General features: G+C 36.0%; 2 protein-coding genes, 1 long non-coding RNA gene and 1 other non-coding gene across 4 annotated transcripts in view; 2 read left to right on the forward strand and 2 right to left on the reverse strand.

Annotated features, from left to right (window-relative positions):
* The window catches only part of LOC106882141 (uncharacterized), a 27,440-nt gene extending 16,819 nt beyond the window's left edge, over positions 1-10,621 (reverse strand). The window contains exons 1-3 of the mRNA XM_014932714.3: positions 10,351-10,621; positions 3,272-4,809; positions 496-752 (exon numbers count right to left, since the gene is read on the reverse strand). Coding sequence (XP_014788200.2) covers positions 496-752; positions 3,272-4,809; positions 10,351-10,580 — 2,025 coding nt within the window. The 5' untranslated portion in view covers positions 10,581-10,621. The remainder of the gene's footprint in view (positions 1-495; positions 753-3,271; positions 4,810-10,350) is intronic.
* Positions 8,446-14,992, forward strand: LOC128247833 (uncharacterized). The gene is made up of 3 exons (XR_016241841.1): positions 8,446-8,518; positions 10,990-11,228; positions 11,515-14,992. It is a non-coding gene; the product is annotated as an uncharacterized LOC128247833 (long non-coding RNA).
* Trnan-guu (transfer RNA asparagine (anticodon GUU)) lies at positions 10,778-10,851 on the forward strand. The gene has a single exon. It is a non-coding gene; the product is annotated as a tRNA-Asn (tRNA).
* LOC106882140 (NHP2-like protein 1) overlaps positions 14,991-16,909 on the reverse strand; it is a 13,863-nt gene continuing 11,944 nt past the window's right edge. Inside the window, exon 5 of the mRNA XM_014932713.3 lies at positions 14,991-15,297. Coding sequence (XP_014788199.1) covers positions 15,173-15,297 — 125 coding nt within the window. The 3' untranslated portion in view covers positions 14,991-15,172. The remainder of the gene's footprint in view (positions 15,298-16,909) is intronic.

A 16,909-nucleotide genomic window follows, 5' to 3' on the forward strand; every position in this document is an offset into this window, starting at 1 on the left:
GATTGTGATTTTAGCTGGTGAGATTGATATGGTTGATGTTAAGCTTAAGCAATCAATCTGAACCAACATTCACAGGAAAAACATCAGTGGGAAAGGATTCCAGAAGCTTGAACATTCTGGCTAGGGAAAATTGGGCATAGGTGTCAGCACAGTGCCTGAGTGAGCAAAACACACAATATGGGTATAATGAGAGGAGACACAAATGTGCTAAGGGTTTGGATGAAAGTGGTATGCAACTAGCTAAATCAGAGCTGTTGTAGTGTATTGTTTTCATGTTGTGTGTTGATAACAAATGAGTCTAGTGGAGCCAATCCCAGTTCAGACTGATGACTGTAATAAGAAATAGTTCATATATGAAGTTTAAGATTTCTTAAACAAGAAATAGAATCCACAATGCAGAGTCAAATGACAGAGCTTACTATCTTCCAGTATACTGGTACAAACAATAATTAGATAGAAATATAACTGACCAGTTAATTATATATTGAATCTCACCTTATCTTGTAATTGTTTATCTTTTGAATATGTTTCAGTTTGTTGTTTATCTTGTTGAATAATGGCAGTTGAGGATGAAATTTGTGATGATTTAACAAAACCAAGTCCTCGCTGGTATACACCAGAGTTCTTTTGCAGGGCATTTCGAACTGAAAATACCGACCAATTGTGCACATTTGATTGAGGTTCAGAGGTTTCAGAAACTAATGAGTTTTCCAGATTGGGTAACTGAATTTTATGACTGTCTGTTTGTAAAGCTGAAAGTAAATTGTTTTCAGTAAATATAAAGAAAGACAAAATTTAGTGAAATAAGATTTTTTTAAAAATAAAATTTCGTTTTTACATTTGAGTTGCAAGATTCATGATGTGATATATGTGTTGAAACACTTGTTATATTTTCAGATCATCATGCTGTCAATTTAAATACATGTATTAGTTGTATTTTACTTCAGTTTTATTATCATCTGTTTAGATAATTAGTTAATCTATTAACTGATTAATTGATTTGTCAAAGTTCTTTCATCTGAGTTTATCAATGTGTCACTCATGCGACTTCTCTGTGCTAGCACACATTTCTTGTTCTGTGCTGTGTTCATGTCATAAAGTTTAATCCATAAGGCCACAGGTTGTAATGAAAGAACTTTTAAGAAACCTATTAACCAATAAATGAAATAATTGTCTAATTAACTGATAACAAAACTGAAGTGAAATACAACTAGTATGTGCATTTTACTTGGCAGTATGACTCACAATATAAAAATAAAGTAAAATTCAAATATAAGAAAATGCAGTTAACCACATATTCATGCTTACCAACACTCCAATCTCTGATTAACAGATATGCTGTCTCCTCTCTCTCTCTCTCTCTCTCTCTATCTATCTTTTCAAATGCTACTACTCAGAGATAGCTTGTTTCATGCTACTCCCACATAAGAATACCAACTTGCTCATATTGCAACTATCTCCATCACAACTCTCACTAACCACTACACCCAGTTCTTTCCTCCAAAAATGTCAGCCATTTGTAATTTCCTCCCTGTGCATGTTTTTCATACATTCATTGACTTGCAAGAAAACTGACTGCATCGATCCTATGATCTCAGAGAGAATGTAGCACAGTCCCTTTCACCATGTCAAAGCAATAAGAAAATAAAAATGTATTAACAAAATTGTTATTACTACCATCAATAGTCATCCTTGAATGCATCACAACATTACTAGCTTTTTTCACTTGTCATCAACAGAGATTAAGAATACACTAAGGCCAAAACTGGGCACTAAAAACACCAACTGATATAAAGTGGTTGTCCTCATATTGAAACATGATACATTTGGATGATACCACCTGAGCATAAATGTGCCATATGCTTACAGCAGATCTTAATATGTAGTGGGCCTCACAGAGAAGAAGATGAAACATAAAACAAATTAGTGGTATACTATACTACAGATTCATCCAATCTATGGAGATGGTTATAATGAAGATTCATATGTTGTAATAACCCAGCAACAAACTAATTTTGATCCTTTATTGCATAGCCATCCAGCCTATGCCAGCATGGTAAACATATTGAACAATGGTAATGATAGAGACTCATTTAGTGAAATAAGCTAGTAAGTAATCCGGTTTTCATCCTCAGCAGGAGTCCGTTGACTTAACTTAAAATGCTAATATATTTTACCCATTTTTCTCCTCTCAAGCTTAAAGTAATTTGTTCTTTTATCCTGAAGTGACTGACAATTTTTCTTTTTAATTCTTACAACAAATTAAGAAAGATGGGATGGGGAGGCATTACACCAAAATACTAGTCATTAACAGGGATTTGCTATGTGAAAATATAATGGTCAAAGGAAATCAATAAATGATGGATTCAAAATACTGTGGGACTACCCACAGTAAGTATCCTGTTTTCTATGATGTACTGCTTTTGTGACCAAGACAAGCAAAAACTATCTAGTAAATAAGTAGCAAGAGTGAAGATTGCAGATGGTTGAGCTGACAAAGTATTAGATAATTGACCAAAAGATTGATAGTTTTTATCTTATTGTTAGGGCCCTACAGACCATCTAAAAAAAGGACAAAATATCTTGGTACAGCTTGGCAAACAAAATATCTTGGTACAGCTTGTCAGACAAAATGTCTTAGTACAGCTTGGTAGACAAAATGTCTTCGTACAGTTTCTTTCTTTAAACCATGTGGACTTATTTATGTTTTTAACAATAGACAACAGTATTGAGTTCAAGTCTTCTTTATGGAACCTTCAATGGTAAAGTAAGTAGATGGATCTCTGTTAGTTTTGACAATGAAGAACCAATCATTTAATCAACAAAACTTGCTGCTCATTGAATTAGCATGCAAGTAGCTGAATATTCCAAGGCTATCTTTATCTTTTACTTGTTTCAATCATTGGACGGCAGTCATGCTAGAGCACTGCCCTGAGGGTTTTAGTCAAACAAATCGATCCCAGTACTTATTTTTTAATAGCCACACAGTGGAGGAAGAAACACAAACACATATTTATATATAGTTATATATTATGAGCTTCTACACAGTTTCCATCCACCAAATTCACTCATGAGACATTGACTGGTCCAGACATATGCTACAAGATACTTGCCAAAGGTGCTGCTGCACAATGGGACTGAACTCAAAACTATGTGGTTGCAAAGTGAGCTTCTTAACTACACGGCCATGCATATAAAACAGCAAATAAATATAGCAAGCAAGTATGAATTAAGGTGAAAGGAAAATTAAATTAGAAAAACAGAAAATTACAGTTGACAGGTATTGGTGTAGAATGGCTTGGTTTCAATTCATCACAAGCTGAGGTGATGTTGCTAGTAGTTTCTTCAGCCTCATCTGAGTCAAAATGAATATGCTTGTCAGAATTATTTCGAGAAGAATAAACACTGTTTGAGTGTTGTAATATAGATGTTTTAGGTGTGGAATTCAATGAAGAAGCATCACCTTCAGAATGTGAGCTCATTGCTTGAATGAAAGGAGCACAAGCGAAACTTGGGCCATGCCGGCGCTTTCTAGGCCTTCTTCTGTGAGGTTTGCTGCCATTTTTTTCAGTAATTTTATTTACGAGAAGTTTTTGATTTCTGACAATGTTGTTCATGTTAAAAACATTCTCATTCATACTGGGACAAAGTTCAATCCTTTTTGTTTTGCTCCCACTTAGTGTAAGGGATTCACCCTCTTCAACTGCTTTACAAATTGCTGCCAGATTTTCATTTGAAATATCAAAAACTTCAATTGTTTCTTTCACAGGAATATTTTTCTTACTGGAATTAACAATTATATCAGAATTATTTTGTTTGTGTGTTGTTGAAATTGGTGAAATTGTTGAAAGAGAAATCACTTCCTTTTGAGAAGACTTAGATTTTTCACATAAATCACTATTTTGCAGTGTCTCTAGATTATCTAGAATTTCAGAAAGAGATACAACAGGTGTAATTTTAGTATTGTTATTTTCCAGATCTCTGTTGTCACTATTATTGCCACTACCAACATTTTGTTTGTCCTCCTCTTCCTCCTCCTCATCATCGTCAATAATAATTTCTTTGTTTAAATTAGAATTATTACCTTTGTTATTATTATACACCTCCTCCTCCTCACCATCATTGTCATCACTATCATCATCATCCTCAATGACAATTTCTTTATGTTGATCACAGTCAGTACTTTGATTTTTACATAATTCATGAAGCTTTTGAATTTTTTTCCCGTGTTTTTTCTGGTCTCTTTCAACTAATTCTTCGGGACTGTTCTCAAAATCCAGTTTTACAACAGGTACATAATCACATACTTCAGATTTTCTCTTTTTCTTCTTTTTGGATTCAACACTCAACAATGGTGGCTCTTCCTCATACACCTCTATTTCCTTCTTTCTCTTTTTCATTGCATGTTCCTTCTTTTCTACACGTTCCTTTTCCTTTTCCATATGTTCCTTTTTCCCTAAATATGCTTTATCCTTTTCCTTTTTCTCTGCACATTCTTTCTTCTTCTTCTTTTCTCTCTTTTCAGAATGTTCTTCAATTTTTTCTGTTTCTTCCAAATATTCTTCTTCTTCTTGCTTTTCTTTTACATCTAAATATTTTCTTTTCTTTGTTTTATCTTTCTTTTTCGTAGAAAATGCTTTCTTGGAATTGTCCAAAAGGTTACCCTTGTTTTCAGAAATAAATATGATGTCATTTGCTTTTGTATCAATTTCAGTGACAGAATCATTTTTCAATGAAGTGTTTAATTTCTTCTTTCTCTTTTTGTTTGCAAAACATTTTACTTCAGTATTACCATCTTCCTTTTGAACACTGAAAATAAATTAGATTTTATTTAATTGCAAATTAATTTAAAATCAAATTGTTCTCTTTTTCAAAGAAAACACATTAAAAGAAAATTACACAGAAATATAAAAATATCAATTTTCTGTTCTGTAGCCAAATTATAGCAATTGTTTTGAAATTAGACTAATTAGTTATAATTAATTAGTTGTGGAATTAAGAAATTTGCTTCACAATCATGCAGTTTGGGGTTCAGTCCTACTGAGTAGTATCTTGGGTGAGAGTCTTCTACTTTAGACTCAGTGTGAGTGAAATTGATAGACAGAAACTGCAGAAGTCTGTCATGGCTGTGAAGTTAAGGTGTCTACCAACCACATGGTCTTTACCACTGTGTGGCACCTCAGGCAAGTGTCTTCTACTATAGTCACAGGCTAACTTAAGCTTTGTGATTTGTAGATTTAATAGACAGAAACTGAAAGAAGTCCATCATGTGTGTGTGTGTGTGTGTTTACAAGTCTGTCTTTATGCTGACAACACTAAAAAACATGGTGCTCGGTAAACACATCCCATAAGTTAGTAATCTAATAACTAAGGATCCTTCAAAGTAGAGATCCAGTATGGCTGCAGCCCAATGATTGAAACAAGTCAGAGTAAAAGAGGATTAATAGGTTAATGTTAACGAACAAGTCAATGTAATTTTAAAATCTTCCTTTCAAACACAGAACAGACAACAGCATCTAAAAAACCGTTTGCAAGGGCAATCTTTCTATAGCTGTACATGAGAAGTGAAACTATACCTTCAGCAATTTCTGTAAAAATTTGTTACTGCCTTAATTTTTGCTCAGCTGAATTGTTTATATTTATGTATTTTTGTGTATGTATGTGTTTGTGTGCAAGTATATATGTATGTATATTTTTGTATGTAAATATATATGTACATAATTCGTCATCTCTTAAATATAGAGCTGTAAAATATATATGCGTTTATGTGCATGCATGCTGAATCACTTATGTTTATGTAACTTTTGTGTATATGTGTTTACTAGCTTAAAAGCCGTCCTATCGAGCAGCTTTTAGGGCCCAACAATGACACTTCATGCATTACTCTCTTTACTCTTTTACTTGTTTCAGTCATTTGACTGCGGCTAAGCTGGAGCACCACCTTTAGTCGAGCAAATCAATCCCAGGACTTATTCTTTGTAAGCCTAGTACTTATTCTATCGGTCTCTTTTGCCGAACCGCTACATTATGGGGACATAAACACACCACCATCGGTTGTCAAGCGATGTTGGGGGGACAAACACAGACACACAAACATATACATATATATATATATATACATATATACGACAGACTTCTTTTAGTTTCCGTCTAACAAATCCACTCACAAGGCTTTGGTCGGCGGGAGGCTATAGTAGAAGACACTTGCCCAAGATGCCACGCAGTGGGAATGAACCCGGAACCATGTGGTTGGTAAGCAAGCTACTTGCCACACAGCCACTCCTGCGCCATTGAGTACATATTAAATTTTATTAAACTTGAACAATATTTTTCAAGCAATGAACAATTTTCATCAAAACAATGATATAATCTGTCAACTTGGAATTTATTGCAAAGCTGCATGATACACAACAGTACCACCACCATCACCACCACATCTGCCATACACACACCATATAGACTTCTGATGCCACCACCATCAATATTGTTGACTTCGTCACCTTCCCCTCCATCACCATCACCACTGTCTTTCACATTGCTTACTCTCACTTCATCCCTCATCGCCTTGGCTACACCACCAACATCACCGTCACCTCCACTTCTATCACAACTATAGCTCATACTATTACTATCACAAAATGGCTAAATGTGTGAGTTCGTTCAGTATGTTACTTCAGCATGTTAGTTCAGTGGGCAGTCCCTCTTTCTCTCACATACCCACTCTTTGTCTCTCTCTTATTATTACTCCCACTACTACCAAGACAAACATCATCAACTCTCCCTAAATTTCTTTGTCTCTCTTTCTCTCTCTCTCTGTCTTCACCACTCCCCTTACTGCCTCTATGCTTACTATTACTCTCATCTCAACATGAGCAATAGTAGGAGTGCCAATGAATAGATTTATGTGTTTGTATGTATATTTGTGTATGTAAGCACACGTATATATTTATGTACATGAATGTGTATGTATATGTATATACATATATCATGGAGGTGCAACGGCCTAGTGGTTAGGGCAGTGGACTTGCAGTTGTAGGATCGCGGTTTCAATTCTCAGAGCGGGCGTTGTGAGTATTTATTGAGCGGACACACCGAAAGCTCCACAAGGTTCTGGCAGGGGGTGGTGGTGAACCCGGCTGTATTCTTTCACCACAACTTTCTCCCACTCTTTCTTCCTTTTTCTCTTATACCTGTATTTCAAAGGGCCAGCCTTGTCACAATCTGTGTCACACTGAATCTCCCCTGAGAGCTATGTTAAGGGTACACGTGTCTGTGGAGTGCTCAACCACTTGCACATTAATTTCACGAGCAGGCTGTTCTGTTGATCCTATCGATATACATGTATATTTACACGATATACACGATACACATGTATATTTGTGTATATACATACATATACAGTACTTACATATACATACATAAAAATAAGTGATTCAGCTGAAAAGAAAATTAAAGAAATAGAAATTTCTTATGGAAATTACAGAAGAAATTGTTTCATTTCTCATGTAAGGTTATCGAAAGATAGCTGTTAGCAAGTCAATTTAAAATCTGGTGATGCTGCAACAACACATTTTCCCCATGATGATAGATTTAATATTTCATGAAATCAATAGAAATAATTTCATTTAATCATAGATATTTTTGGCTAGTAAAAGTGAAATAATTGACAATTTATCATGTCAGAATGAACAGTCGCGAGAACTTGTACGCAATTTTTATGGTAAATTTTTACTACGTCAACCTCATGATTTTCACCAAAAAAACAATTTTTTGTGTGGAATCAACTCCCCGGTCCTCCTACTTTCCTGCAAATCCCTTATTTTGGTGGTTCGGAAAGAGCAGGGGCAAGGTGGTAAAAATTTACCAACTTTACTGATGGTGTGCTGTTTGTGGTCTGTGAAGGGCATAAAGTTATCTGATTCCCTTTTTGCTGGCACACCAAACATGCGATTAGGTTTCAGTTTTAGGATGTAACTATTTTCCCTTACAGTGCCCCTACCAATGAAAAGGGCATGAATGTCACAACATTCATATTTATATATACTCATAACATAAATAGGTACTACTTAAGAGTGGACCCAACGCACACACCCACACTAGTCAGTGGACGTGCACACCCGTGCCAGTCAGTACATGGATGCATGCACACGCACTAGTCAGTGGCACCCGCAATAAAAAAAAAACCTGGTTAAACTAAAGCGTTTGACAAAAATACAAAAAAATTAGTCTAATGCGTGCTCGCGAACAGGAGAGAGGACTCGGAACATTCACATCGTGAATGTATATATATGTATAAATTAAAACAGTAAGGTAAAAAATTGGATATTAATTAATATCAAGGTAATCTTCAAGTTTAGGGGGTTAAAAAAAATAAATAAAAATATTCAAGGGAAGTAACTGAACGTCTTACCAGTATTCTCCGTACATCTCTGTTTATAAATAAATCACACGTGATTTGATTGACGTTAGGGTTAGGGTGATTTATTTATAAACAGATAGAAGAAAACGGATAATACTGGTAAGTCGTTCAGTTATTTCCCTTGAATATTTTTTTTTTATCCCCCTAAACTTGAAGATTACCAATATCAATTTAATACAATGGAACTAGTACATTGAAAGAATCAGGAGATTCAGAAAAATTATATGAGATCTCAAAGGATTATTGTATATGCATATAAAGGAGACCACTAGGTGAACGGCTAATGTGCTAGAAGAATGCGATCTTCTAGCACATTAGCTGTCCACCTAGTGGTCTTCTTTATATATACATACATACATATATATATATATATATATATATATATATATATATATATATATATATATATATATATATATATCATCATCGTTTAACGTCCGCCTTCCATGCTAGCATGGGTTGGACGATTTGACTGAGGACTGGTGAAACCGGATGGCAACACCAGGCTCCAATCTAATTTGGCAGAGTTTCTACAGCTGGATGCCCTTCCTAACGCCAACCACTCAGAGAGTGTAGTGGGTGCTTTTACGTGTGAGTGGATTTGGTAGACGGAAACTGAAAGAAGCCCGTCGTATATATGTATATATATGTGTGTGTGTGTGTGTGTGTTTGCCCCCTAGCATTGCTTGACAACCGATGCTGGTGTGCTTATGTCCCCGTCACTTAGCGGTTCGGCAAAAGAGACCGATAGAATAAGTACCAGGCTTACAAAGAATAAGTCCCGGGGTCGATTTGCTCGAGTAAAGGCGGTGCGCCAGCATGGCTACAGTCAAATGACTGAAACAAGTAAAAGAGGGCATAACTACAGGGTTTTACCCCCCAGACTTTGGGAGGTCATGCCTGGGGGTAAAACCCTGTAGTTATGCCTAAAAGGCAATATATATATATATACATATATGTGTGTGTGTATACACACACACATATATATGTATACAGAGCTTGGATATAGCGTCATATTCACACACACACATATATATATATGTGCGTGTGTGTTCTTGATATTCTTTCAGAGCAAGTTGTTTTACATCTATTACACTATTTTTCTTTTGTTTCTTGGCTCCGATGTGAATGTTCCGAGCCCTCTCACCCCCGTTTGCGAGCGCGCATTTTTTTCTTCACATTTGTTCCCAGCAAGTTGTTTTACACCTATTAGACTAAGTTTTTGTATTTTTGTCACCAGGTCAAACGCTTAAGTTTGACCGTTTTTTTTTTTTAATGGAGATTATTCTCCGTATTTTTCTACGTATTTCGCCAAAAAAAATTGAAGAATTAGGGAGGGGAAATTAAAATTTTAAAATGCCGTTTTTTTGCAGAATCAAAATCTCCATACTCGAAAATGGGGGATTCTGTAAAAAACAAATAGCACTTCCCGTTGCTATTGAAGTACAGTTTACACGTTTTACACCAAGTACAACATGAAGTGGAAGATCCTGGAGAAGTGTAAACCGTACTTCCATAGTTATGTACTCTGTACATTTAACACCACTACACACACACGTGTGTGTGTGTGAGGCATTATTGTTTCTTCCGAACATTTATTAACGTTCATTGTTTATTCTTGTTTCTGCCTGTTTTGTCTTTTAAGTTTACGATTGGAATATAAAGGTTAATCTACTCCCTTCTCTCATTGTGTCAATACTCAGTGTCTATGACAACGCACAATGTGGTCCATGTGAACCAGTGGTAGCTGAAAGCCTAAGATGGCCCAAGGCGAATTTGATGTTCTATGTTCCATAATGTAATTAAAAGTAAATTTATATTTGGTGATCTATGAAGTTTTCTTCATGAATTTTGTGGAACACCTGGAAAGGATTGCGCATCACTGATTTACAAGAGCTTAATATAAAAAAATAATCTTAAGTTTAACTTACACTATCTGATCATCATCACGAAAAATTAAAGACGATTCCCATGGCGGTATTAAACTTCCTTTTAACGTGAGAATAATTTTCCCTTTAACGTTATTATAAAACCTGCTATTTATCTGTTGTTGTAAGTGATTCACACAAGGCATTTTCTGATGATCCACGAGAAACCAACATTGATAATTATCGATATCATTGAACTTGAGAGAAATTCGTGTACTTGGATATAGCGCCATATTCACATATATTTACTTACTCTCAGGAAAAAGAAGAGTTCTACATTATTTTGGCTTTTCGCATATTACCTTTTAAAACGTGTTAGAATGTTTTTAATATAATTAAAAATAAAATTTGATTTATAAATAATGATAATTTAATCATCTTTAGTATATATTTATTTATATAATTAAACTTTATCCCCGCAGTTGCTGTTGTCTCTGTGGCGCAATCGGTTAGCGCGTTCGGCTGTTAACCGAAAGGTTGGTGGTTCGAGCCCACCCAGGGACGCAGGTCTTTTTTTTTTTTACTTTGGCTCTTGCATAGTGCTTATTCTTTAGTAGTTTTTCTATGATGTGTAGTCGGTTTTTAAACATCTATCTTTGTTATTCTGATCTATGATGTATAAACACTAATGCTTGATTTCAGCTTATGGAAGAGAGAAATCCAGGAAGTTATGAGACAACAGTGAGCTCAAGCCTCTTATTAATCTTGGACATCACAGTTAATTACAAAGGAGCAGGATAACTGATGATATGCAGTTCTCAACAAGACTAAGATTCTGGAAGCACAATATATTATATATACCTACAACAGAGCCCTCTTCCTCAATTTCCTCCCCCAAGAAATCCCTCCCTAACTGAAATATTCTGCTGCTGTATTTAAATGTAAGTAGAACTACATACTTTACCAGCTCTTCTCTGATACCACTAATCTTTCTCTCTACGCAGAACTATTTAACATAGTAGTCAATCTTTATTCTTAATACTGGTCTCTCCAGCCCTATTTCACATTGATCAACCTCCTGATCCACCTAAGTAACTCTCTCTCTCCACCTATATACATCTCTACCTCTCCTCATCCTCTATGCCTGCCCATGCTCTTTAAACCTACCCAACCACACATCATCTTCCCTGTCTACTGGTCATTATATATTTTCTTTCTTCTTTTCAGGCACTGAATAACATCTCCCTCCCCATGCCTCCTCCCACAAACCTTTCCCAGTTTTTTTGAGTTGGCACTGTCAATGCAGGCACATTGAAAGGTGGGTCTAGTGAGATTGTAGAGATGCTTGAATGGAGATGTGTTGATGTATGCTGCATACAAGAGTTCAAATTCCACTAAGGTTGACTATGCCTTTCAACCTTTCAGGGTCAATAAAATGAGTACCAGTTGAACACTGGGGTCGATCTAATTGACTTATTCCCTCCCCCTTGTGACAGAATTTGAAACCATTATTATTATTATTATTATGCTTATCCTCGTTGTCATCATTGGAGGAGGGAATGAGACAGAGATTGATTCATGTTGGTTGGCAGGAAAAGCAGAAAAAATTTGAGAGATGTGAAGACAATACCAGGGGAATTACAGCACGGGTTGGTGGTTGCTGACTTGGATAAGAGGAAAGTTAAGAAGCATGTGAGAAAGGGAAAGGCTGAGAGGAGAAAGGTGTGGAAACTGAAGGAAGAAGAAACAAGAGCAAGGTTTGAGGAGAGAGTTAGAGAGTTGGTAAGCATTGATGCACTGGATTTGTGGAAGTCTTGACTGGCCCTTCTTGGAATTTCTTCTATATTAGGAAGACTGCATCATTCATGTTGTCACATGCTTTGTATACTCTAAATACTTTTGTCACATTTCACTGTCTTTTCCATTTCTTTCTCCCCATCCTTTATGTAAATCCCCACACAAATTGTTGTCTGTCTTTGTGATGTCCCCTCCATTGAAGCCCCTGTACCTAATAAAAGAATTATTATTATTATTGTTATTCAATAGTCTTATTTTCATCACATGCTTTCACTGCACTACTGAGTGGAGCCCTGTGTGCCTTGGGTATGTGCTGTGGTTTGTTGTTATTGTTACTGTATTGAAAGTGTTTTACATAGGATGTGTGCAGTGCCCAGTAGTGATATTTTCTGTATGTTATATATATTTGTTAGTCTTGGTGTTTTTATGTATTTGTCTGAATATGTTAATACTATTTTAGCTTAAATGTCTCTGACATCAATCTTACCTTTCATTCTTTTGAGGTGAATAAAATAAGCACCAGTCGAATACTAGGGTCAATGTAATGAACTAGCCCTCTCTCTTCCACAGATTTCAGGCCTTGTGCCTATTTCAGAAAGAATTATTTCTATTATTACTTTCCTATTGCTTTTTACCCATCCTTCTCTGCCTTGTCAGTCATCTCCTTTCCACTATTTCCCCTATCTTTCATACTTATTACCCCTCAACACTTGTTCTTCATTATATTCACCTTCTCACCATTTCCTTTCACTAACCATCACTCTGGTAACCTCTACCCACTCTCACTTTGTATGTTGAGGGTCCACCATGATAGATCAACACTACTATTTTATCTCTCTTAACAGCTCCACCCTTTCTTCTATAATATTAGTGGTTGTGTAGTTCCTTGACAGTAAGAAACCTGTTCTATTCTAACCACTTCTCCCATATGTTAACCCGTCATCCCTTGCATCAAGCCATCTCTCTCAATAATGTAGCTCCACTCAGTCTTGCAAGCTGCATGGTAACCCCACTAGTGCTGGTGCCATGAAGAAAGTACCCAGTGCACACTGTGAAGTGGTTGATGCTTGGAATGGTATCTAGCTGTAGAAACCATGCCAAACAAGGCATTGGAACAAGGTGCAGTTTTCAGAATTGGAATCCAGTCAAACCATCCATCCTATGCCAGCATACAACACAGACACTATATGATGATGATGATGCTGAAAATGATGAAATCTGTCTCTCACTGTATACATACATATGTGGTCTGATCAATAAGTATCTGGAATGTTGCCATAGTAACAAAGCTAAAGTATGCAGAGTAAAACTGCTTGGCAAAGATTGATTTTGAACTCTGCTCTGCTGTGCACTAAGTTTTAACGTTTTAGCTCACTTCCACTGTTTACAGCAGTGCTTGTTAGGAAGGTGTGTAGTGTGTGATCATTGCATTGACCATGACAGAGAAAGTTGAGCAAAGAATCTACATCAAATTTTGCCAAAAGTTTGGTGATAACTGCTCAGAGGCATATACAAAGTTTTTACCATTCTCAATATAACTAAGGCAATCTTGTGCAACTGAAACCTGAGTGCCCTTTTGGTCAGCTGAAAAGTTTTGGCACAAACCTAGCAGACACGTGCCTCATACCCATATCTTGTGATAATGGTCTGAATTGGACCATAACTAATCTACACATTCTCTGATAACTCACAGATGGTTATTCGACGATTTCCCCCTCACAGCTGTGATCTTTTTCTCAGTTCTGTTGATTGAAGGTCTCCCAGAACATTCGTCAATATACACATTTTTTTTGGCCATCTTGGAAATGTCTGAACCACTTGTACACAACTCAGACACTCTCTGCAATTTTGCATAGGCTTCTGAGCAGGTATCGCCATGACAACTTTCTCTCATGGTCAATGCGATAATTACACGCTACACACCTTCCTTCCAAGCACTGCTGTAAACAGATCAGAGTAGCTGTGGAGACAATGGAATATCTACGTAACAAGGAATACTCTGCATGAAGACCAATAAGTCATTGGTAACATACTGCAGTGAGCAAAAAAACTATTAACGGATTAAATCCGATTCAAAACAATCTTGTATTTAAAAAATACTCTTGATGATGGAGCAATCATACTTCAGTGTTGTTAGACCTAGACAGTAAAGTATGGTCTTTACCAGTATTGCCAAGTACATGAGAGGGCCATAGACAATCTTCCTTCAGATAGTACCATAAAAAATAATTCAAAATTGCCTAGAGCTATGCAACTCTGCTGGAACCAACCCTCAGCTAGAAGCATTTTAGAAAGCTGTCATCTGTTTTGCAACAATCTTACCCAATGTCCTGAAGAGTCAAGGAGACTTGTAACTAAATCTAGAAGATATGCATTCTCTATCATGATCAATGTGCAACTTTGATAATAAATAGACTGAACAACCCCAGCACAGACTGATCCTTATTTAGTTTAACACCCTTTTACAGCAGAAAGCAGTTTTATATACCAATCTGTCTTTTGTTGAAGAATGTCATGTATGAAACTATTTTCGGTTGAGATATAAAGTTTATTGAAGCAATGCAGTAAACACCAATTTTATTTTTGGTAGTTATTTAATATCATTACTGGAATAACCATGAAATTTAATTTTGTAGTGAAAAGGATTAACAATAATTCTTTCTCATTTTAGCAAAAGGCCAGCAATTTTGAGGGAAGGGGAAAAGCCAATTACATCAACCTAGTATTTGACTGGTACTTTACTTTATCGAACCTGAAAGGATGAAAGACAAAGTTGACCTTAGTGGCATTTAAATGAAGTTAAGAGCCAGAAGAAATGCTGCTATACCTTTTATGTGATATGCTAATGTTTCTGCTGGGTCATCATCTTATATCATTTAACAATAATGATGGACAAAACAAGAACAAAGATTTTCTTTCTAAAATTTATTAAATAGTAGAACTGTACATGAATTTCATAGGAATGAATGAATGAATATTCTGAAGAAATTGTAATTAATCTCCAGATTGATTGAGAGAGAAAAAAAAAAAAAAAAAAATTCAAGTGAGAATCAAACAGTTCAGTCCATTTCTCTGAAACACTGGCATCTCAAATTAATAGTTTCTCGATATTTTGCTGAATGGCCTGGATCTGTGATTTAAGCTGTGAACCTTCATTAACTGTCACTGAACAAGCGATTACAGATCTTGATACACCACAAGCACGTCCAAGAGCTGCAATCATAAAGAAAAAGAGGTAAGTATCTAAGTAAAAGATGGTTGACAAAGAAATTCTAATACCTATAATGATAAAAGTATGCATGATCACAACATAAGATTATTACAGTGGCTGAGCTGTTAAAGTGATAAGCTATTGATTGAAAAAAATAATGAATTCAGGCCGACTATTGCGAGTGATGTACCGAACTCCTAAGGATATAAACACCTTGTTAAAAGAGAAAATGTGCTCCAACTGCAAGTTGAGCACCCAGTTGCATTCTATTATTTTATTTGTTTCAGTCATTTGACAGTGGCCATGCTGGAGCACCACCTTTAGTTGACCAAATCGACCCCAAGACTTATTCTTTGTAAACCTAGTACTTATTCTATCGGCCTCTTTTGCTGAACTGCTAAGTTATGGGAACGCAAACACACCAACATCGGTTGTCAAGTGATGATAGTTGGACAAATACAGACACACAAACATATACATACAGGGCTTGGACAAAATAAGGGAAACATCTAGCATTATAATTTTGAAATATCTATAAAACTGATAAAAGCTTGTTTATTTTTGTTTTTTGATTAATTATTAGTGTCACTGAATATGTTTTGCTAAAATTGCTGTTTCTTTTCAGATATCATCAGAAAAAAAAGTAATCATAATTCATTAAAATGACAGATCTATCGGACATTCAAAGAGGTTAAATTGTTGGTGCTTGTATGGCAGGGCCTAGCGTAATGAAAACAACCGAAATGTTTGCTGTCTCAAAAGTAATGACAGCCTTTGAGAAAAAGGGAAAACCTCATCAAAACAAGACTCCGGAAGAAAACCAAAACTGTCAGATAGGGACTGTTGGACTCTTACACAAATTGTTCGGATTTCTTGGAAGGGCTGCAATCAGAAAACCACTACTTTCAAAAACAAATGTTGCAAAGCGTTTAGAGTGAAGTAAAAACCTACAGAACTGGCCCCCTAGAACAGTGGAAGAATGTTATTTTCTTGCACGAGTCATCTTTTACCTTATTTCCGACCACTGGCCGAGTATATGTGTGGAGACAGGCAAAAGAAGCATTTGACCCAGACTGCCTTCTTCCAACTGTTAAACATCAAGGAGGATCTGTGATGATCGGGAAGGGGGAGGGGCTATATCTTGGAAATCCGCCAGCCCAATGGTTTCCCTTCATGGCAGAATTAATAGTCAGGACTATTTAAGTATTTTATCTGATCAAGTTCATCCTATGGTTGCAGAACTGTTTCTGGAGGGAAACGCAATCTTTCAGGATGATAATGCACCAATTCACACAGCTAAAGTTGTTACTGAATGGCACAAGGAACATTCTAGTGAAGTTGAACATCTTATCTGGCCACCATAGTCCCCAGATCTCAATATTATTGAACATTTATGATGCATTTTAGAAAATCAAGTAAGGAGTCAATATCCTCCACCATCATCACTATAAGAACTGGAGACTGTTTTAGCTGAAAAATGGACAAAAATTCCTTTGGAAATAATTCAAACGTTGTACAAGTCCATACCTCATAGAATTCAAGCTGTAATTACTGCCAAAGGTGGTCCTACCCCATATTAAAATAAAATTTATTTGAAATTCTAAGGTGTTTCCA

This window comes from Octopus bimaculoides, chromosome 5 (genome assembly GCF_046866305.1).
Source record: "Octopus bimaculoides isolate indiv1 chromosome 5, ASM4686630v1, whole genome shotgun sequence".
Classification (NCBI taxonomy): domain Eukaryota; kingdom Metazoa; phylum Mollusca; class Cephalopoda; order Octopoda; family Octopodidae; genus Octopus; species Octopus bimaculoides.